The 24,353-nt window shown below is 43.5% G+C and overlaps 1 protein-coding gene across 1 annotated transcript in view; it reads right to left on the bottom strand.

The window, feature by feature from the left end:
- The window catches only part of GAS6 (growth arrest specific 6), a 39,778-nt gene extending 15,792 nt beyond the window's left edge, over positions 1–23,986 (bottom strand). Inside the window, exons 1-7 of the mRNA XM_040056352.2 lie at positions 23,917–23,986; positions 23,396–23,562; positions 9,453–9,477; positions 8,618–8,680; positions 3,792–3,914; positions 2,120–2,239; positions 230–355 (exon numbers count right to left, since the gene is read on the bottom strand). Of these exons, the coding sequence (XP_039912286.1) occupies positions 230–355; positions 2,120–2,239; positions 3,792–3,914; positions 8,618–8,680; positions 9,453–9,477; positions 23,396–23,562; positions 23,917–23,986 (694 nt within the window). The remainder of the gene's footprint in view (positions 1–229; positions 356–2,119; positions 2,240–3,791; positions 3,915–8,617; positions 8,681–9,452; positions 9,478–23,395; positions 23,563–23,916) is intronic.
- Between the last annotated feature and the right edge of the window lie 367 nt (positions 23,987–24,353).

Here is a 24,353-nt window from a genome sequence, read left to right as displayed (position 1 = left end):
AAGATGACTGCAAACTCACTGAACTCAAAGATGACGGCAAGCTCGATGAACTCAAAGGTGACCGCAAACTGCAAACTCACTCCCAACTAGGGTGAGTAAGCTTACTCCAGTGTACAAGCAAGATTAAAAAAGAAATTAAAAATGCTTTTACTGAAGCCTGAAACTAAATTTTTTAGGGTTCTACAGATTTAAATGATGTAATAAATGCTAACATATTTCTTGAGCTTACCCTGACAAGTTTTTCTCACATCATCGTACTTGTAGCCTGCATCGCAAAGACATTCATACGAGCTTATTAAATTTTTACAATGAGCTTCTCCACAGATGTCTGCTGACGCTGTGCATTCATCTATGTCTGCAAAACAAGCAATTAAACAACGTGACTTCAGAGGAGTTTAATCACTTCACTGTTCACACGGACTGAGCTTAGGCAAGGAGATTCCTGCGTGATTTTGGAAACTGAAAAGAACAGTATCTTTAAGAATCTACTTTTAGGGTTAGCTAGCTATAAGAAGTGACTTTAGGCTTCAAAAATCAGTTGGTCCTTTTTAGCTTAAGCCATTAACCACTGTTGGAAAAAGTAATGCAAAGTAAACGAGGAGAAAAACTCTAAAACAAAGCAACTACCACAAAACCAAAAAGCTCCACTCTCCCCAGTCAGGGGGGCTGAAACTGCAGGTTAAAAAAAAGCAGAAACTTAGGAGCAGCAGCATGAATTTTACCAAAACACTGATGGAAAACTCAGCCCGTGGCACTTCAGAGATTTCTGTTCTGTGTCAGACAGGCAAACAATAAATTTTCATATATTCACAAAGCTAAGATCTAAATCTGCTGGTCTGTAGTGGCAAAGGAGAATTGAAGCAGCCCAATTTGTTACAGAGAACAAGCCACGCCAACCCACGTGGGGTTTCACCATAAGGAAAGGCAATGAACTGGAACTGGAAGTCCATAAAAAACCTGACTGCTTACCTCACATGGTAACTAATACCCTGCAGAATCCCGGTGTTGACAAAACATTTGCAGTACACCTAGAGTTTAATATTTACTTTTGCTTTCTAGCATGTGTTAAAATGACAATTACACACTGCTCTTGTTGATTTTCCCACGAATGAGCGAACTGGCTGAGTACCATATGTAACCTAGCCTACAAACCAAGACAACAGGTGGCTTTTGTGTGCCTGCCCACGATGACAGGAACAAACGGCAAAAAAGTCAAAATGCAATGATAAATCTCAGCTATCAATAACCACACCTGACAGTAATCTCAGCAGCTGCAAGGTCACACGTTGAAGCAACAGAATGCTTATATTGTAGTGCACTAATAAGTTGTTCAGATCACGTATGCAAATTGTTTAGAAATATGTCATCACATCATCTCTAAGAGATATATACCTGGTTTTTAGTAAGATGAACATAACTTTAACAGCTACCTGTTGTTGAGCTATTGAATCTGTCTCAGCATGCAGTTTCTTAACACTTTTAAAATCTCAGTTGCTTAAGTTTTGGTTGTGTAAATTCATTTGGCAGTTTCAATCAGAAACTTCAGGACCTCACTTTCTGTTTTCAGCTGGTATGTGAAATAGCTGCCAAACTTCGCTAGGGCCTTTCTACACTTATTAATTTTGAGTTGCAGTGAATTTAGCCACCTGTATCTACTTGAATTCATTAGCTGCTGCACACATTGAAATCTAAAAAAATAAAAATAAGAAACACGCAAGAGAAAAACAAATGGCTCACATACTACAACACTGTGAGACTGGAGACTGGAAAGAATCATAATAGCACATCTGGCCAGCACTTCCTCCTCTCAGTGTCAGGATACACGGACTGATCGACTAAACCAATTTAGCACAATCCAAGCCACAAATCCTCCCTGAATCATGCCTGTGTTATGCTTTTGAGAGCATCACGGTCCAACTGCTGACAAGCCCAGGCATGTAGACTGGCTGGAGCACCCAGCACAACCCCAGTGGAGTAAAGCTAAGAGGAGCTTCCAGCAAGTTTCTGCCAGGCTAGGGAGCAGACCAGGACTGCTCAGGGCAACCTAGCTCTCCAAAACACAGACACAAGTCATGAAGTATCCCCCCTGAAGCAAAGTGAGAGTCCCAGCAAAGCTTACCTTCACATATTTTGCTGTCTTTAAGAGCATAACCACTGTAGCACGAGCACCGGTAGCTGCCTAGCTTGTTGAGGCAGAGCTGGTTACAGCCACCGTTCTGTGTTCTGCATTCATCAATATCTGCATCAAAAGAAAGTGTCACAGTCAGCTTTTCACATCTGAAAATAATCCACAGGGTGAGAGCGGAATAGGCGCTGGGAAGGAGAAAGAGCAAACAAGAAACGTTATTACAGATGCAACACAAAAATTATATTCAAACACTTCAGGAATATGAGCTCAAGTTTGTACAACTTACAAAAAAAAAAAAAAAAAAAAGGGGAGAGAGAAGGACCTGTAACTGAATAGTATCTCCTTTATCTCCTTCACAGCTCTGAGAATACATAAAAGTATCTTTACTTCTTTAGTCACTGCGGAGGAAAGAAGCAAACTAGTTATGTATTTTATATCATAACTAAGTACTAAAATTATGCTATGGCCAGTAAGCTCAGGACAAAAGCTTTAAATAAAACAGGAACATTATACTGTTACTCTTACAGAACTCATGAGAACACAGGAAGTTCCAAGCTCACACCTGCTGAAGATTGTAAGCTTAACTGTGCCCACTGTAGCTGGCAGAAAAGCCTGTAAAATCCAGCAGAGCCTGGGTTTCACCCCCGATCTACCCTAGCTGCTCATTATGTCCTGCTTGTCTACGGGACTCCAGAGTTAGCTGATGGATAGAACAGCAGGTCACGGCATCTTACTGGAGAATAAGAAAACATGCTTCAGGCTGATCAGTGTCTGAGCTCCCAAAGCCAACTGGATACTGACTGGTCTGCTTTCTGAATTGATTAAATAAGATGCCTGAGTGATCCTATAAACTCATCAAAGTATTTACATGAGAAGGAAAGCACTGGATCTCTTGCTCTCTTGGTTGCCACAATTCCACAATTCTGGACTGGCTGGAGATGGTTTCTAGTCATTACTTACTATTGGCAAGCAAAAGAGCAGCGGCCCTAACAGGAAACCTCGCAGGCAAAAACCAACAAAGAAACCAGAAAACAAGAGGAGGGAAGATAACTTGTAGAGAAAGCTATGTGGGCAGCTGGAACTTCTTGCACAAATAGTTCCTGTCTGAAATTCTCTTTTGAGGTGATGGAAATACACTAATGCAATATGTGGAATTAACTGGACATGGAATAGAGCCCTGCTAGCAAGGAGGCTTTAACAGACTAATTTTATCAGTTTGTGTGTCATCAGACAGACCTCAGCTTGCTGACTGAAGGTCACTGTTCCCACTGCAGGGATGCTAGATGGGAAGATGGTTCAGCTTCTCTGGCTCTGCACTCTGAGATCTGTTACACAGGGTTCACAGCCGCAGCTGAGGCAGTTCTGCTTGAAAAGCCACTACTACTCTGTTTCTGCTGCTGCTTTCTGAGGGGTGGAGCAGAAAGCTGGAGATTAACTTCTTGGATTTCCTTGCCAAGACCAAGCTGAGCTCCACTAGAGTCATATAAAAATGCTGATGTGAAAAAAGCTACCTGTTCCCCAGAAGGGTAAAAACACAGTGTGTAATCCAGGTTCAGTTCAGTGACTTCTGAATTGTGCAGCACATTATCAGTGACCTTTTGAGAGTACAGCAAAACCCAAAATATCTTTGTTACAAGAATAAAAGAAAATGAAATGAAATTACCTTTTTCACATTTTTTTCCCTGCCAGCCACGCTTGCATTCACAATAGAAATCCCCCTTGAGATCCTCGCATTTGATGGTTCCTTCTTCATGACAAGGATTGGGAGAACACTGGTTTGGCAAATCTGATTTACACAAGGAATAAATAAACCAAAACAAAAGAGAAAATACACTGAAGTCACTGAAAACCAGGCGTTTCACTCTCATTAGAAGATGGGAAGCTTAAACATTATTGGGGAATCACTCAAAAATACTTGCACCTGGCAAAACTATAAGCTAATTCCCAGTGCTCACATGCCAAACTAGCTCTGCCAAGAATCTTGCTAGATCACATGCAGTGGAATTCACTTAATTGCAAAAGGGAGTGAGCTACCACCCCCACATCTGAAGGACACATCATGAAAGAAACAACCCAAAGTAGCCTATTTTTCTACTCTTACTAATTTTTAATGGGAAAAAAAAAAAAAAAAAAGGCAGTATCAACTAAAATACTCCACAAAGGATGGGTACTCTTTTCAATCACTTCTGGTAGTTCAGCAGAGGATCTTACCAGGGCTGATAGGTTTCTGGCTAGCAAGTTTATAAATCATATTTTTGTTAGATCTTTTCTATTACGTAGAATGAAAATAAAAAAGGAATACCTATATATCAACAGCCAAGGAACAGCAAACCAGTTTACAAAGAGCACAATGTTCCTATGGAGAATTTTAAGCCAAGTTCCAGGATTTGGCAATGAGTTTTCTCATTGGAAAGAAGCAGGGGAGTAGTCACCACACTTTGGGAATGACTGAAGGAATAAATCTCAAAGTATCATGCAACTACTCATCAACTGCAGTCACCTGTCCAAATTCACCTACCCACTTACCTGCACAACACCCAGGGACAGTGCTTCACAGAGGTAGCTAAAGGAAGAGTGACAGAATACCCTTGTTTCCACAAAAAAGTGAGCTGATAGCTATCATGTAGTAGTAGCCTGCTGACACCCGTGCTCTAGATCAGTGGTCTTCAGAAACATGGATGTATTAACTGTTTCCACCACTTCAACCAGAAGGAACAGTGCAGAAGCTCATTCTGCAGATTGCAAAGCACACCAGTTCAAGAGCCTTTCTTTTCACATATCTCCTCACAGCATGTGAAAGTGCCCAGTGTGTACACATTGAGTGAGCAGCAGCACAAAAGACCTGCACTGGCTTCCATGCACTGGTTCTGCTGAGTCCAGTACTCCTGATACTCTCAAACATGACTTTGTAGCATGGAAGGGAGGCTTTTAGGAGTGGAACTCTTTGTAGATTAGCAGCCTCATGAGACTTCTCCAACTGAGAAAAGTTAAGACTCCCACTTTTGCCAGGGTTATTCTACTTCTACATGTCTCTTCTTACCTTCCTCTGTGTGATTCTGAAAGTCACTGTCACGACGAGCTGCTTTGAAAGAACTTTAACACTTCTGTGAGTGCAGGCAGGAGCAGCTCCGCTGGACGCCTCACAAAGCACTGAACAGCACTTTGGTTTGCACTGACTGCCTAGGATTTAAGCTCAGGTGGTTGAGGTTGGCAGGCATCTCCAGAGATCGCTTGTGCCACCTCCCTGCTCAAGCAGGGCCACCTACAACCAGTCGCTCAGGACCATGGCCAGAATGCTTTCGATTATCCCAGGGATGGTGACTCCACAAGCTCCCTGGGCAACCTGTGCCAGCTCTGATTCACTCTCACAGTGAAAAAGCCTTTCCTCATGTTCAGATGAAACCTGATGAGACCCAGGGCACAGCCAGAGAAGCCAGGCCACAAAAACAAAACACAGCTACATGGACTGTGTTACTGTCTTAACATCCACCTGCCAGCACACCTCCCAGTAAATCACTGCCCAGCTGGCACATCTGGAGGTGGAGGAGCTGGGGAGGGAGAGGCCAGGTTAAGGTGGCAATGAGCCACAACAAAGCAAGTCTGTCCAGGATGTTCCTTTTCCTGAACAGATCAGAATGTGTACATTAAACAGAAGGGTGAATGGTTTAGATATAGCAAGCCAAATATTTTAATTTCTTTTAGCAGCACACACCAAGCCTCCTTAAGTATGGCAGTGTTTTTAGTAATTTGATAAGCAAATCCAAGTCAACGGGGTTATGCACAACTTCTCTGGTGTATCCACAAGTTTCTGATTCTTCCCTTTAAACTGGATTCTGACATGCCTTGAAGAGCCAGATGGCAGTAACACTGCCCAGCAGGGTAACAACCCATGGATATCAACCACAGAGATTTCCATCACATCAGCACTGTGCTGATTGTTTACCCCCTCCTGTCACGAGAGTCTGCGAACACAAGACACACTCTGATACTCTTCTGGTGGCTTCACATTTGTGTAATTCTGCTGGCTTCACAGAAGGTGCTCCCAATTGAAACCATTGCAAAAGAAAAAGGCACCACCATTTTGTTTCCATTCATTTGCATGACAGATTTTAGTAAAGCTGTTACAACTGGTGATGAGCATGACCTTTTCATGTGCTCTGAACTGTGTCTGATAGCACCTATGAGGCTCATAAGTGCAGACAGAGAATAGAACAACCAATTCCATCTTTGGAATCTGTATGGAAACAAGATTTTGCTTGTGCCTACTGACTGTCACTTTCAGTTCACTACTTTGTTCTGAGAATTTATTTTTTGATACCCACAAAATGGTTCATATTGAAACTTCATAAAATGTTAGGCTGCAAATAATATTACACTCAGGAATTTAATAGTAAAAAAGCAGGCACATGTGACAAAAATCTCATTTTGTTTTTTAAGGCCATGTGAAGCTTCATTTCCCAAAAAGTCCTGTAAAGTTTTCCAAAGCCTCGCAGAACCAAATCCTTAATTCCTGGATAACCTGCAGGATCTCTTTTAGAAAAAGATCCAGATATGCAGAGAAAGTGTAGGTATCCGTGTGTAAAGTAAACATCTATCTGCAAAGATATACATATTATAGATGCTCATTGCAGTCAGTGGAGGTAGTGCAATAAGCAGAGCCCACAGAGGGACTCAGGCCTCCCCAGAGCAGACACAGTTTGCTTGGGGGAATCCCTCTAGAAGCAGAGGAGATTAACTCTGCTCACTCTGATGGGAATGCTGCTCATGGAAGCACCCGTGCTGGGAATACCTATTCACACACTGCATTGAATCCTCTGAATCTGGAGCTGAATCCTAGCTGTAACCTGATCTCAAGAGTTTATGAAATTAGGAATCCCCACATATTCTGTCCAAGCTGCCTAATCACTGTCATACTTAAAATTTCTACCTCATTCCCAGGATAAACTAGTGCAGTTAATCACCCTCCGGACCTCAGGCTGCTCAATGCCTTTGCACACCAGTTAAAAGAACCTTCCACGACCTTGTTTTGAGAAGAGAAAGGCTGTTAAGAAACAAACTTTTGAAGTGTCTTGCAGGCACAAGCCCATAGAGCTACATAGTCTTTTGGCAGCATCTGTGAAAAATTAAGAGGTACACTAGAACTGGCCAAGCACCAAGCCTGTCGTTCTTCCAAGTGTGTTTCAGGCTCCTTCTCTGTTACTTCTCCTGTGAACTGATGATGGCTAGCCAAAACTCAGCCATTTAAAAACCCTTTAATATTTTAATGGGGGAAAATATTATCATTTTCTTTCCGATCCACTGCATCTGCAATGGGCAGAAATCCCTAAAAACAATTACTCAGCTTTTTTTTTTTTTTCGTATTTTTTCATCACTACCCTTAAGACTCATTTCTGAGACACTGATTAGCTGTTTGAAACAAGTGTTCCCAGTCAATACCACCATTTTCAGCAGAAACTCCTTCTTCCTTGCTGTGCCACATGCACAAGTAAATGTCAGCACTCAGCCTCACGTCCCACCTTGGACTAGCTGGCATACTGCAGCCAACACAGGTACCACAGGTCTGAGAATTCCCAGTTCAAAGGACTCAACATCCATTAGTGATACTGCTGCAGTATGTGAGGGCAATTCTTCACACACCACTTCTTAACCTTGGAATTCACTCTTAAAAAAGCTTTAATGCAGTATATAAATGTGAAAAGTTGACTAAATACTGATCCTACTTTGGTAGCACTTGTATGAACACATGACTAATTAAACTTGATCACAATAAAAGACTGAAAGCCAAGGCTAAAAAGAAAATAAATATACATACATCTGATTTTCTCCACGTTTTAACTGCTCATAAGACATATTTAGAATACTTATGCAGTTTTCTACCTTTAGCACTGCTAAGTTTCAAAAGGCAGCTAGAAAGGTATTAGAAGAATTCATTAAATTCTCCTCTCTAGTTAGTGAAGGACAAAAAACCCTTCACCCTCTACAAAGTTATCAGTTTGGCTTCAAAACTGATTTGAGGTTTTAAAGGTAACAATATTCAAAGCATAGTCACATGATACATGAAACTCATCTCTGAGTGCAAAGAAGGCTGACACAAGCCTGGTTTGACTTTAAACTTTTCTTGAGGTTCCTTAATGGGGTGAGCCAAAGCCAGCATTCAAGAGACTAGAAAATGAGGGGCCACACATAGTGTACAGCCTTATAGTACCTCCTATTTCTTGTTCCTCTTGCTTCTCATATTATTCAAACCTTGGGAACCTGGTGGGACAGAACCTTGCACTATAAAATATCAAAGCACTAAAACATGACAGCAAGATGGCATTAGGTTATAAAATGAGAAAGATTTTGTTTAGTGGGATGGAGTCTTAAGCCTAGAGAATAGGGAGACCAGTATTGAAATACTACCAAAAATAGAGATGGCTGAGCTAATCCCACACCTTCAGGTAGAATGAGAGAACATTCAACTACAATATAAAAATCAAAAATGCTTACTATGAACACATGTAAGGAAATCTGGATTTCTGGTATACGGCGACCCATATTTCTGAATACAAGCTGAAAAACAGAAAATGAAATTGTTATTGTTACAGTGGTGAAGGACAGCTTTCAAAGCACATAAAATGATACCTGGCCTGCAAGGATTCGGAAGGTGGATGCAATATCTATGCAATAATATCATCTCCCAGATGCCTTAAAATTCTGCCGCTCATTAAAATCATTTAGCTTTGATGAGCAGCAGTTAAAAGCCACTTGAATAGGATGATCACTTAACCAGATGTTTCTATGATTCTAAAACTATGGTAGTAGCTACTCCAATTTGAACAACTAAATTTCTTAAAATATCTGAAAAGCATGTGGTTTTTTCTCCCACTGTGGCATTTGGGATCTTAAGTAAAACATATTAAACACGAACAGAAAGCAGTATGATGCCATGACAATGATACAGTCAATAGAAAAAGCCAGTAATTCAATCAGGCACTTTTTTTTTTTTTTAAGGAGATAATATCTAACTTAATTAAAAAGGGAAAAAAGGTAGAAAACTACAAATTATTTCATAACACTTCAAGTCACAGATATATATGCAACATCAAGATTTTAAGATGCAGAAAATACATAAAGCATCTCTGTCTGCAAATGTACACGTAAGTAAAAACACCCACCTCAAAGTACAAAAAAGATCAGAGAGTCTATCTTAAAAGTTAGCAAAGCATGTTTATTGCAATCAGATTTCCATCACTTTCCTTAGCAGAGACTTCAACTGTGACAAGCTCCAGTGTTAGGCACATACCAGCACTCCCACAAAATGAAAATAAAAGCTGCAACTCACCCAAGTATTTCGGGTAAAAATATTCCTATAGAAGGAAAAAAAAAAAAAAAAGAATCATAATTGCTTCTATTTTCATGCTATTTAAGAGCTGCTGTTACTTTAGTGGTCTTGTATGGCAGTTGTTTAACAATTCCAAACACCTGATTTCTTTTTATTCAGAACCAGAAGCAGCACAGTATTGTACATGCATTTTGTCATTTGAAAAGGAAAGAAACATTAGCTCATCTCAAGGTACTTTTTGATGGCAGCTGATCTGGTCATTGACTGAGCATGAAGACACCCTCCAAGAGATAAAGCTGCTGCTGCTGGCATGAGGTAGGGGAAGGAATTGGAATCCAGGAGCAAAACCCTAGAGGGGAGAGTACGGGATCATTCAGCCACCCCACGCCTCCTCGAAGGCATTCTGCTGATGCAGGACATGGCCAACACATGAACACCACAGCCACTAGAAAAAGTACCTTTTGCTTTTACTAGGAGCACCCTACAACTCAACCAGCACCCGTTGCTGTACCACCCACACATCCCATCCTGCAGGCTCAGAGAAGGGAGAAATTACATTTTGCAAGAGGCGGGGTATTGACAGCCATTACTCTAAAAGCAGGCTGCAAAGGGCTTTGCCATTCCTCTCTGGCACATGGCCACGCATTGCTGCTCCCTGCCTTGCACCAACAAAGTGCAGCCACACAGGGAGAGCGGCACCATTTTGCTGATGTGATGTGAATCCAGCCTTGCATGTCGGAATAGTCAGCCTGGTGAGGCCTCGCCGGTCACGACTGCTCGCACCAACACACGGAAGCAGCAGAAAATGCAGCTGCGCTGCACGGAAGAATGGGAGATTGGCTGAAGCTGACAACTGTATCACATTCTTAAAAAAAAATACAAAAAACTACCTGGCCAGGAAAAAAGCATTTTTTTCCACCTTCATGCTGATTTTCATAATATGTAAGTCACTAATTCAAGTGCTGTTAAAATGATAATTGGGGCATTGAATGAGGAAAAACTTATGCATTGTATCAGTGCTTTTTTCTTTTTTTTTTTTTTTTTAAATAAACCACTTCTCAGCTAATTATGAAAACATATGCACATTATAATTCTCTTTTATGTAAGAGGAGCAATTTCCATGTAACACTATCTTCAGTGAGATTGGAACACAAAATACCCTGCATTCTACAAAATTAAATTAGCCTACACAATGTGCAAGAGAAGAAATTATTTTATCTTCTCCTCTTATTACAGATGTTTGGATTGGATCTGTGTATAAACAACAGAGGCAAGCACAGACCATGATTCAGTTTGATTTGGACTGTCCAGTGCAATCAATTGCACTGCTGTCATTTACCAGAAGAATCAACTGCTTCTGGCAAATATGCTCCAGTTACTGAAATGCACCATGTAAATATTCAGCCTAAATTAGGAAAGCATCAGCAAAGAAGTAGAAGCAGCAGCTTACACTTATGTTAATTTTCAATTCTGACATGAGGGTGATAAGTTTGGCATCTTTTGGAGTTGAGCTTTGAAATGTTTCTTTAGCTTGAAATGTTTCATCAGAGTGATGAGCTCAGAACCCACTATGGTCCTTGTTCCTGCTTTGTATTTTTAAGGTTTAGTTTCAAAAAGACAAGTAAAAAAAATGCAGTCAAAATACAAATAAATCTAAGCAGTCTAAGTGCTCAGATGGGTGCCCATTTGTGCTATAACCACAAACTGAACTTCAACCAGCACTTGAGGAGGAAAAGACAGGGGCACGTAATAAAATACTCCAAACATTTCTTTCATTATTTCCCCTTTATTCCATGTACTTCACAAGAATGTGCCGATGTATTTAACCACCAAAAGGGTAATCCAGACTCTGGCAAGAACAACTGTTTTGGCACTCACTGGACAATAAATAGGAGCTTTCATATTCATGGCTATCAGCCTAATTGCTCTGTGGCAGTGGTGGCAAAGGCATTTTCTCCTTGACCTCTGATGAATGAGTTGAGTGCTAGAAAAGTGATATAGAATTTGCTTTTGTAAAAGGAACTTCCAAATTCAAACTGACTGTGTATTGATTCAACGCCAGTTGAACAGCAGCAAAGTGAAACTCCAAGGCATTGTACCACCACAAGCTTCATTCCACAAAGCATGTAGCCAAGTGATTTAAACTGGAGGCTATTAATAGAAATTTAACTCTTTCTCATTTGCTTATGTTATACAAAAGCACTTGCTGATGAGTAGCACTTCTCCAGGTTTACAAAACCTGCTGATACTACCATTCTAAAACAAAGATGTATGCTCACAGGTTCTACCATGACTCATTCTTGTATGACTAGCTTTTCACTTTTTTTTATACTCAATTTTTCTTACAGCTGGCTTCTGTAAATACATTGACAATATATTTACATTCAGAGAAGATTTAATCAATAATGAAGGAGGAATGATCTTACACCTTGAGAAAAGGAACTCGCTTAAACTGCAGCTCCCTTTTCAAAAAACACCGATGAGATATTTTCTCAGTTAAAAATTCAAGCTGTGCCTGACCTGATAGAGATGCACATTATTTCTCATGTGAGCACTCGACTCTTCAATGTCTTTTCAGTCTTCTGTGATGTACTAAGGTTTCATGACCTCCAGATGTCAGGGAAAACAAAAATCCTACACAGGGTTAGATCCCTGTTAAAAGTGTGCAACTCATCTTCTTTCTACTAGAAGTGTTCAATTGCATTTTCAGTATTCTACAGAAACGCCAAGAGAAATGCTTGGAGGCTTGCTAAGAAGGAGTTGGCAAAGATTCTGTTACTATTTTGCTGATTTCTCAACAAGCCACCTTCAATTTCAGGCTCAATAAACTTCTCACCATCCAGAAAGTCACACACTGTTCACAGGATCAAAACGCAGGAAGTTATTTAACTGTTACCACTAGGGTGGCGCAAATCGCCACAGAATTATGTGAGTGTGAAATTTTCAGCTTGGATTCTGACAGAAAACGTCAACGTTTAAGCGTGGTCAACCCTTCCCCTTTAGATCTGCTTCCTAATTACTGCTGAAAATACAGGCAGGAGCAATTGGCTTTTAAAATAAAAAGCTATAAACAAATACACGTTGGACATAAACATCCTCTGGACAAGCTGCTGCACGGACTCTGACCTCCCCAAGCTCTCTAACCCATCTGTCCAGCAGTAATGCCCCAGCGCAGGCAAAAGGAACACAAAGGCTGCAGAAGCGCCGACCTCCACCAGAGACCAAACGTCGCAAACGCAGCCTCAAAAATTCCGACTTCTGTGGCTGTTCCCACCAAGGAAACTTTCATGTATTTCCACCTCCCTTCTTTGTGACCCACCAGACTTTCTGTCTGTCTGGTTTCCACGTTATCAACAGTACGGCTGGGATGGCAGAAGCTACGACAGCAGGACACCGGCAGCCTGCGGTGCCCGAGCAACACGAACGGTCCTTCTGTAAATGACATCTTTTATCTGCTGCCACTACAGGTCTGACAGGTAGTGTGAGCTACACACCAGAGCTGTATCTCACCTTGGGTTACACGTCATGTGCCACCCAAAGCACAGCTCAGCAGAGATCTCGGGTAAAGAGGAAGAAACAGGAGAGACTGGCAAGTGTCCAACATCTCCCCATCCCCACCCTTTCAGAGAGGTGCAAGGCACGGCATCAGGCCACTCTCTCCAGGCAGGTCCTGGCTTGCTTATTTCAGCTCAGTTCCAGAGAACTTTCTCTTGCTGCCCAGGAGACAGAGCTGTGCTTTAACAGAAAAGATTTAAGCTCTACAGCCCCCACCCCTTTCACACAAATAGATGCACATGCTAGAAGCAAGTCTTCTGATGCATTAAATGCAATTAGTTGCTTCCACAACAGTGTTGCGAGATCTAAGACTGCATGCTTTTATTTCAAGGTAGAGTGACACCAAACATGGGCATAAGAATTCTGTTCATGGGGCTAAGGTGCTCCTCTCCCAACTGCAGCTGGAGCTTACTATTACCCTGATAAAACAGCCACGACAACACTTAGTCTGGACACCTAGGAGAGCATAATTTTAAAAGTGTCCTCAAAAAAATAAACCCAAGCAAACAACCCCTGCCCAAACTCCATGCTGTTCATTTTTTATCTTTGGCTTTTTCCCTCCAAATGATAAGAACAGTTTCTCTGGGGCCACCCTCACAACGCCTCTCCTTGAAACAACTGAGGAGAACAGCAACACCAAGGTAAGAATTCACAGCTGTGCAGTGGAAGGGGCAGAAACACCCATGTCAGCCTCCCTGCCAAAGGAAACCTACACTGTGACTGGGGTCACCATCTCTTTTCAACTCTGTGGCCAAAGTCCATGGCGGTAAAATCCAGAAGTTAGTGTAATTATATGGGCTATGCATTAGTCCTGCTGCGTTTTTAGAGAAGATGGAAAAACACCAAATCAGAACAGGCATTAATATGAGTCACTGTATTAAAATAGCCCTTCTGAAAACATAACAATGACCCTGTCAACACCAGGAAAATGTTCTCACTGTTGCTCTACTTCAATTCATAACATTGGAGACCTCAGAAATAAGTGCCTGCTAATTGCTTCTGTTTATTTCGTTTGAGTACCAGGTCAGGTAAGACTGTAAGGCACAGAATCTAAGGAAAATCATTTTGAGCTCTAGAGGCCACAAATAAAAGATGTAGTTTATAGGAAGGCTGCTTATATTTCTGGACATCTGGCCCCTGGTGATCCTGCTTGGGTAAGGAGGATGGACCAAAAGGTCTCCAGAGGTGCCTGCCAACCTTAACCAGTCTGTGATTCCGTGACTGCAGTGCCACTAACACTGGAGCATTTCACCGACTTGTGTTAGCAACGGTGACTTCTAAAAAGCACTTTCTTAGTTACCTAGTTACATCTGAGAGAGTAGCAACAACTCCCACAGTATGCCCTTTCCTTATTTCCATATAATGACTCTCCCTTTTCCTCTTTCCTTCAGGACTGAATGTTTGTCTTGGGCATGGCCAGACCTCATTTATAAATGTTCTTTGTGTTTCCACACTATGGGCTTGCATTATCCTTGAAGAAATTACTGCTATCGACCATAAATGGCTATAACTCAGTGTTTGCCAGTTTTCAACTGTTACAGCCTGGGAATGCAAATCTCAGTAAGGCTCAAGAGCCCTCTTCCATTTTTTAAAACTCAGCCCTAGACTTTAGGTGCATAGAAAATCTCACACTGCAAGGTTGGGCCCTTAACCTATATCAGAGCACTAAGCAGTTGTGCAATTCAGAATTTTAAGTATATAGAACCAGTGGTTACAGAATTCATGCTCAAAAGAATCCCGTATTGCCTGCACAAACCTTCCTTCTCATCATGAGGGACCCATCACTCAGCCAGGTGAATTTGCTTCCTATTTTGCTTTGTGGCAATCTGTGGTCTCTATACAAAGAGCAAAGAGAACTTCTCTCCACAGTTTGGCAAGTGAGGCATTAGAGAAGCAAGTAGGTCACGTTACAATCCAAAAGCAGCCTCCGAGACTCATCTCCTACCACCCAAGTTACAGCTGCTTAGGGTAGCCTTTAGATTTTTTGTCCATTTGTCAAGTATCCACTTCACACTATCCAGCAATTCAGGTGCACAATGACTGGGTCTGCCCCTTCTACCAAGCTGCTGAATTTTCAAAAGCAAAAGCATTCAAGACCATACTCTCCAGCGTGAAGTCTTCCATAGAGATTAGGTACCTCTGCAGAATCCTCAAGTCTGAAATAAAACCCATCTATTGTCACAACTTCCTTTGCTCTGTTCTGGACAGCAAGACTGTTTCCCAATAGCTTACTGAGGTGCCACTTCAGCAAAAACTGTTTCTCTGCAATGAGGAAAAACCCACCAATGACTGGAATGCATAATTAAAGGGGAGAAAAAAAACTACAGAAAGGAAAGACAGGGGGAAAAAAGTTCACATATGTCACAGATACTTTACATTTTGTCAAGATGCAGGAGGCACAGAGACATGATTTCTACAGGTGGCCTGAGGCAGGGTTTGATTAGACAGTAAACAGTGTAAAATGGATATAACTGGTACCAAATGCTTCAAAAAATACTGCCAAAAAACTTACAAAAATAATTTGTAGTGTGATTCCAATTGGTTGGCTGTGCTTTCAAATTATTCTAACAGAAATCTGATCACAAATGCCTTGAGGTTTCCTCCACTGCTTCAGAACTGAAAGGCTACTTTCCCTCCAGCTTCAATAATGTGCAAGATCTCAATCTGATGACAAATACTCACTCAATGTTGCTTGTTTGAATCCTCACTTGTTGCAAGAGTTACAGTATTTGTATGTGGGTAAACTAAAACTCACTCAGATAGTTTAGTCAAATTAAGGAAAACGGTATCTGATAAAATATCGTTCTGATGGTGAGCTCACCCTTCTCAATGACTTTTGATATAGCAGCATTTGGCCAATAAATAAGTCAAAGGCTGTCTCTCCAACACCATCTATATTTACTCTGTAATTATTTTAGCTATATTTAAAACAGTCATATATCCCATCAAACACGATTTAAATATCAATAATCTCTCATGGGCTCTGTGACATTTTATCCGCTGAAGTTTTTCCCCTCCTTGTAATGTAAACACACTGTTTCTTTGGATCTTGCTTATCTGCAGAGGTTACAATTCATACTAACAGCACTCAATCAATTAAGGCATTTAAGGATTTGGACTCAGAGGGCACAGGAAAGTAAGGAATAGGGAAGTGACATCTTAGATGACACCAGGCCCTTGTGACAGAATCTGATCTCACACTTCCCTGTTAATTATTTTAATAATTAAGTAATTTTGCTTTTCTGTTAATGTACTAAGTATTTTCTGGAATTGAACTAGAACTCCCTGTTCCAGGAATCAGCCAAATATGGTAGCTTTCCAGGTACATATGACTGTGCAGTGCAAGCATGACCCTTTCTCCTTCCACCTCTTCATTTATGTACCCTTCTGTCCCGGCAGGTGTGCAGAGTGAAGACAACACCAACACTTGTTCTCCTCCCTGGGTATCCTCCTTACTTCCCAGCTTTGCTCTTCTTCTACTTGCCACTGCTGATGCTCAAAGGAACAGGGAGAAAACACAAACGCATCAATAAGGGGATTTCCCCACAGATGTCCACGCGTGGGGAGCCTATAGATCAGCAGCCATAACAAAACTGTGATGAAAGCAAAGATACAGAAGGGAGACCTGCTGAAAAACTTCAGTCAGATTCTCCAAGGCTTGGTTGTTCATTGCTTTGACAGGCTGAGCTGTGACAGCCATTTCTGTCTCCCTCCCAGCACCTGTCCTTCCCACCCTAACCTCAGGCTGTCCTTTTCACTGTGGCAGACCTCCCTGGACTGGGAAACCAATCCAGCTGCAAAATCACCATTTTCCTCTGCAGACTACTTCTCTTTAGGTTACTTCAGCTGGACCATGCAGGCACCCAAATTGCTGTGCAAGAAGGGTGAAAAGAACAGGCAAAGGAGCTGCTTATTTCTACTAGGTCAGCTGAATCCCCAGTGTGAAACCAAGGCTTGAGAAGTAATGTGAGGGGACAAATAAACCTTGTTGCTATGCTCCTTCTCAGTTTCTCCTAAATCTGTGGTTGTGCTTCCTTCCTTGTTCTTCATGTTTAGTGGAAAGTGACTACTTCTAATTCATTAAGCTCACTCAGAGTATGGAACACACATGAATCCCAGCTGCTAATTTATACACATTCGATGTTTCTCTTACCTGATTCTTAAGCAGCTGCATTAAAAATTTGTATTAATTCCCAGAAAGCTGCTCTTTTTTTTTTTTTTTTTTTTTTTTTTAATATGAAAAAGAAAATGAAATGAGCTCATGGACACAAAACTGTTGCCTAAATTTTTAATTGCCTTTTTCCTTCTCTCACGTATTTATTAAAACTTATTGTACTGCTCTGGAAAACTGACTTACCCTAACTTCATCTACTCTTTACATTATCATCCATCTCGAAACCAGTATAAACCCCCCACTCAGTTTGTCATTCTTAGAACCTTTTTCTACCATATCTGCAAACAGCCCCTCAGCATAGTATTAGTCCCTTTTGTCCTCTCTTGCTCTTCCCTCCTGCTGCACAGGACATTTAGCATATACTGCTTCTGGGATGTGGTGTGTCAGTATTTCCAGGTCTGTTCTGAATTTCTGGGCTGCTCTCCCATGAGTGGAAACTGATACAGGTCAGGTAGGTATGAGCCCAGCAGAGCTGATGGAGTTGCGCCTACCTCCACCAACAGCAAACTTTGCTCACCCTTCTCAGTGACTTTTGATAAAGCAGCATTTAGCCAATAAATGCACAGCCTGCCTCCTAAGGCAGGCAGGAGTATTTTTGTCACCCTCCTGCTACTGAACACCACCACTGCCAACAAATGAGTGTCTGCACTGCAAAGTAGATGGGTACATCCTGGTTAACAGGCCAAATCATTTTGCCTTGCAGATCAGTTAGACCCCCTGGATTTTGGTACAAAGCTCCCTTGTCTTTCATACCAAACAGGGAAAAGGAAGAAAAGGGAAGGGAGAACACCTGGTGGACACCCAGGTCTCATCCCAGCAGGCTGGGATGCCACTGTGGCATGTACCTGGGCACTCAGATTTTTATTTCCTTTTTCTCTCCTTCAACCCATTCCTGGACAAAACTCTAAATATCCCTATATTTTCTTTCTCAAAACTATTAAGCAGGTACCACTGTGCCTGGGAATCCATTCTTCCATATATTGAGTCCAAGCAGGTTAAACATCAGCAAAGTTTTCCAATAACACTTTCTCTCTCTCTGCACCAACAAGAAGAGATAAAGAAATTTACACCAGCTATAGATATAGCCCTTTCTCCATGCTCTGCTGAAATGTCAGAACAAATCAGTATATTGAGAAGAACTGTCACAGCAAATAAAACCAGATTCTTGCCTGGATCTAGAAAGGAATATTCTATACAGGGATGATGACATCTGTATCTAAAGATGATATCAGTATTTTTCATGTCTAGACTACACAACATTCACTAAATTACTTAAAGAAATTTTACACTGCTTTACTCTCCCAGTAACTCATCTCCTCCCTTTACATGCCTTCATACTTTCCTGATTAATACTAACAAGTGTGTATCTACCTTGTTATTCTTAGAAATAACATCGAAACACTGCCTGACAAGCACGCCTCCTAAATTTCAGAATGAAGTTTGGATGACCCTAGTCCATGGATGAAGCTCATCTGTCTTATCAAGACCATGTCACATTATGGAACACATAAAAAAATAAAACCACGTGAGCCATTGGCACACTGCAAACCAGCCAAACTGACCCTTATCACACCTCTACCTTGCTTTATCTGCATTTCAGCTTCTCAATAAACCCAGCCTAGCAGAAAGAATGCTGACATTGGTGCATGTTTTGTTAGAATCAGTAATTTTCAAGACAAGATTGCTAAAAGCCCCCAAAAACTTGATCTGGTGTCACTGCTGCCCTTGCCATGAGTGGCAGAGTGGAGTAGATTCCTCTTCAGTCCCAAGTTACGCTGGGATCCTCTGCCAGTGTTCTGTGTATCTGACAAGCTGTAGATTTTAATAACATTTTGGATGCGAGTCCCTCAAAAACCAGAACTTTCACGTATCTGCCTTTGAATCAGATGTCCATTCTGCACGCACATGGAAACCAGCTGGCTTTCCACAGTGCTCTACTGAGGGCCAAACCCATAAACAATAAACACAGGTGGCCAGGCTGACCTACATCAGCGTTTCTGGGGTGCCTAACAGTCCTCAATGCATTCGGCAGGGTAACTTCAATGGCGAGCTGCAGGAAGAGCAGTAATTCTTCAGCAGAAAGAGCAGCAAGCAGGATGTGCAGGGACAGATGCTATACTATAGTACCAAAGGGTAAGAGGCTGCATTCAAATGCCTTCCCTATGCTGAGCTTTTCAAAACAGAGAAACTCCTTGCACGAGGACACTTTTTTCTTCAGGGAAATACAATGTTTCTGAGAAAATCAGGATCTGCACTCCCTTCTGCCCTTTGTTTTATACGCTTGGATGACCAGATTTTTAGAACAAGTCAACCAAATTCCAGAGTAGTTTATCAGTCACTTAACAAGCTGTAATACCTTGACTGCATACCAAGGTCAAATATTTCTGCAGGGCTGCTTTTATAAGGCCTTGTCAACATCTTAAATAAGATAACATTCTTATCTCTGTATCCAAGATATTTTGCAACTTCATCCCATCTATCACATCTAGCATATATTTTGAATAGATCACATTTAGAAACAGTCTGCATACCTCCCATCGAGACGCTTTCCATCCTTCTTCTTTTTACCACCATATTATCTTTTAATTTTTCTGTTTGGCACCTCTAGCATAAATGAAATTACAAAACAGGAACCATCCCAGAATTCTGCAGGAATGTTTAAGGATGTTATAATCAGCTTCATGAAAAAGGTAGGCTGCAAGACTCATTAATCCAGGCTACTTGCTTTTACCATGTATAGTCATACAAGCGGCACAGACTGAGTTTTGTTCTGCCTCTTAAAAAAAAACAAACCCAACAATCTAAAAATGTTTCAATTGATCTTCCTTCCTCTAGTCTGAGCGAACCGATATTTATATTTTCCGTAACATGAAAGACAAAAGCTGCACTGCCCTGCAGATGAATGGCCCTTGGGCCCCGCCTGATACGCTATTCTTAGCAGCTGATGCAAGTAATGGCACATGTGGTAAGATCCACACTCAGGTTTCAGAGAATGTGCGTCTCCCGCGGACCGCCTGCAGATGTTGCTCTGGAAATCTGACCACTGACACAATGGAAGGCACAGAAATGGTGCTATGGTCTAGGTATGTGACACTTCATTTCATGTACTGGTCTGTCCTGGGAACAGGTATCTTTCCGTAAAATTCTTGGCTAGATGTTACAATTGGCTGCTTAAAGATATGGTTTTACCTGGGAAGCATCGTGTGAGCTATGTTACAGCCCTGCTTCATCTTACCTCAGCTTCTGGAACTGTTTTATTGAATCAGTTAATGCAATTTCCTATCACATCTTTAGGTCACAGGTCTTGAAATTAGGCCTTGAAATTCTCCTCACACACCACAGAATAGTCAAGAATGGCAAGGTTGGTAAGGAAGACTCATACATTTCATTAGCACATAATGGAGAGGAAAAGGGAAGAGGGACAACACTTTTAGTCTGACATCACAAGCCTTTCTTGAGGCTGAACCAAGAAGCATCAAGACTGATCAATTAATCTGAAACTAACTTTCAGACTGCAAGACCATTGCCCCTGTGGGAGAGTAAACAACCAAATGCCTACACAGATGCTCATCTGGTGCTTTAAAACATAAAACCTGGGAGATGCAACGGGACAGATTGCACTGCTGTGTGCTTGCCTGCACAGCCTCACAGAGCTCAGCACGGGGCAAAAAGTGCTGTAGCTGTTTCCTTCTGCTACAACCTAAGTAATTAATCCCTGTGACCAGGTTCGGCAGGTACACGTAGAAATTCCAGCCTTCCTAAACTGCAAGGAATCATCTTCTGTTAACAGCAATCTATGCATTTCCCTGGTCAATAAAAACTCACTTTACCAGCACGGGTCAGCCGCAGCCTGGCAATACGCTGAAGTATGACCGCAGTTACTGTAATTCTTCAAAAAGCTTGGTGTTGTTTACAACAGTTTTGGGCTTTCTGAAGTCAGGTCTGTCTCAACCAGTTTGCTTCTTCCGTCAGCCACGAGGACTGGATGTACAACACAGCATCAGTGAAATGACAGCACAACTCCCTACTGTTTAAAATACACCTCCATGGTGAATTAATACTCTGTCCATGAAATCCACAGGTACTGTTGGAGGAGTAGTCTCCTATGCATTACAAAACAGCAAAGTCTCCCAGTGCAGAGTAGCAACAGCCCACATTCATAACCTCTGCCACCACGCATTAGAAAGCTGCTACTGAGCAGCAGCTGCTGCTTTCACGTCACATACTGACTGCAAAAGGGACAGGAAGCGCCATAAATCCCCCTGATATATTAGGGAACACTTGCTTCTCAATCAACTGAAGCAAAGTAATGCAAGGAGTAGGACATACTGCATTTAACGAGCAGCTTCAAAGATCTCGGGAGGTTTGTGTCTCAGAAAAGGTAGGATCTTATGTCACTGCAGATCTAAGTGTCCTGGTGTAGAAGGACATGTTAGGGGGCACAGACACTAGAAGCCCATCTAACTTTTCTTCAGGTTTTCAGAATGGAGTGAAACCTAGCAGCAATAGCAAAGGAAATGCAGCAAAAGATCAAAATCACTTGCAATGACAGAAAGCCGGCATTGTCCTACAAAACACACTGAAATTATGATGGTATCTTAAAGAATTTATACATAGAAAGATTTTAAACCAAAATTATTTCACTATTGTCATTTCAGTAGGAGAACTGTATATTCTTTACCATTTACAAAATCAGTAAAAATATTGTTAAAAGTATTTCTGACGTATTTGTACACTATCCTACCCTTAAACTGATCTATCAATGCATTGCCTTTGGCTACTTTCTTGGCCAGCAGCCAGTTAATAAAAGGAGTGACCTTAGATCACCTTTGTTCCAGAAAGCTGCAAAATCACACTCATCACCCTGTACTCACTGCTACGTGAATATTTATATTGAGTTTAAAATTATATTACTCAACACGAATATGGAAGTAGTTGTGCCAACCACTCTCACCCCATTACAATTACCCACATTCTGAAGTAGCTCAGTTTTTGCAGAACAGAAGCAAACACTGCTACATGCAGATGCGACTACACATACACATAAAAGGTGCAGCATTAAACACTGCCTGGGCAAGTGTTCCATATTAATCTCTAAAATAAAGACTGTCAAAAATCTATCACTTTGCTTTCGCTGTACTTACTACTGCTGTGTGACAGCAAGCTACTGCACTGCCTATCCAGTGCTGAGGCTGCTAATGAAGCACACATGTCAAGACTTGCCTTACTGAAGCATAAAACATCTCTGCTGAGTCCCTCCCTTGCCTGTGGTTTGTGCCTCTGCGTACACACACGTGCTCGCTTGCTCTCTCTCTCTCCCTCTCTGTCCTATCTTCTCCCTGGAGCATCATACCATTAACAGGAACACGCTGTGCAGAACTGAGCTTCAGTTTGAGCACCAAGAAAATCCACTTCCCACTGCTAAATCAATGCCAGCTAGCCTTTGCAATGAGAACAGCCTATCCAAAACAGTGTTGAGAGGAGGTGCAAAGTGACTGGAGGAGTAAGCCAAGCTTAGTAAAGCATCCGCATACTGCTCGAAGTGAGAAGACTGAAGTGAACGTCAACCTTGGTAAGACTGGAAAAGACAGCTCCATGTGTGGTGTGCAGTCTGTAAGTGTGTGAATCCACAGTGTTAGAAGTGCAGCAGTACCACATTCCCATACATGTGCTCTCCTGCTGCTGTAGTGACAGGTCCCAAACCTACTGATTCTAAGATGCTGATCAAGCTGAATCGGCCCCCATGGATTTAAGACACTGTTAGGACACTCTTCTGAGAAGCCCCAATTGTGACATGTGCTGCAACACTAAGGGATTTTAAATACAGCTGGGGTGGGAAGCTGGAGGACTGAGCAGGGATGGCAAGGTACCCAGACAGAGAAGCTGTACCATTATGCTGCACTGGTCTTGCTTCTTGGATTCAGACCATGGCTGAACAGGACCTTTCTACCCTCCAGCGACAGTCCTGCCAGCAGGTGCCAGGCTGGGCTGCTCCTCCAGACCGCGCTCACCGTGCTCCTGACCGGACAGCCCCGACACTGCCCTTGCGCAGGCTGAGCACTAGTGTGTCCTCCAGCCATTCACCGAATGGCCCTGGGTCCTCCTCCTCCTCCCGACGCCTTTCCCAGCTGTGCCGGTAGCTGGCATCCAGCCGCGGACAGAGGGTGGGCGTGAGCGCAGAGCCGGACAAACCCCCAAACCTCCGCGTCCTTACCGTCTCTGGGTCATTCTCAAACACCTCCCGGGCCTCCTCCTTGCTGCAGTGCTCCTCCACGCACTCCCTCTCCAGGTGCCCTTGCTTGGTCTCCTCGAAGATCTGGTACGCTCGCCGCTGCCTCTGCCGCAGGAATTGGGCAGCTTCCGGGGCGCGCAGCAGCACGGCTGGGCAGCCGGGACGGCGCGGGGGAGGCGAGGAGCAGGGCGAGCGAGAGGAGAGGCGAGGAGCAGGGGGAAGGACAGGCAGCCGTCAACAGCTGAGCCCGCTCGCCCGCCGCGGCTCCCCCGACCCCCACCCCGCACCCCAGTCAGCCGCTCCGGGGGTCACCGAGCGCTCTCCCGGCTCGGGGCGCCGCCCGCGGGTCGGCGCGGCCCCTCGCCCGCATCCCGCTGACCCCGCGGCCGCTCCGCCGCGCATCCCCCGCCGCCCGCCGCCCGGCCCGCGCTCGCACACGCGCGGGGAGCCGGGGGATGCTCGGCGGCGTGTGCGGCAGGGACGAGCCCCGCCGCGGTACTCACTCTGCGAGGAGTCCGCCGCCAGCAGGACGAGCAGCAGGGCGGCCCCGAGGGGCGCCGCGGGATGCGGCATGGCGATGCGGCGGCGGCCGGGGCCGGGAGCGGCGCGGAGCGGGAGAGGGAGCGGCGCGGGCGGCGAGCGCGCTGCTGCTGCGGGAGCGGGCGGCGGAGCCCGGCGGGGGAGCGCGGAGCCGCTCGCCCGCCCTGCCCAATCCTCGGGAGGCACCGCCGAGCCGCCGAGCAGGGACACACCTCGCGGCGGAGCGGCCCCCCGGCCCGGCCCGGCCCGGCCCGGCCCCGCGTACCTGCCCCGCCGCCCGGGAGCGGCCGTGCCGAGCGGCGGGGGCGGTCACGGGGAGTCGCGCCGATGGGCGGCCGGCGGGAGCGGGCGGGGAGACTGCGCCCTCACCTCCGGGCACATCTCTTTAATAGCTCCGGGG

Source organism: Hirundo rustica, chromosome 2 (assembly GCF_015227805.2).
Source record: "Hirundo rustica isolate bHirRus1 chromosome 2, bHirRus1.pri.v3, whole genome shotgun sequence".
NCBI classification, from domain to species: Eukaryota; Metazoa; Chordata; class Aves; order Passeriformes; family Hirundinidae; genus Hirundo; species Hirundo rustica.
This window is presented reverse-complemented; position numbering and strand designations above follow the sequence as displayed.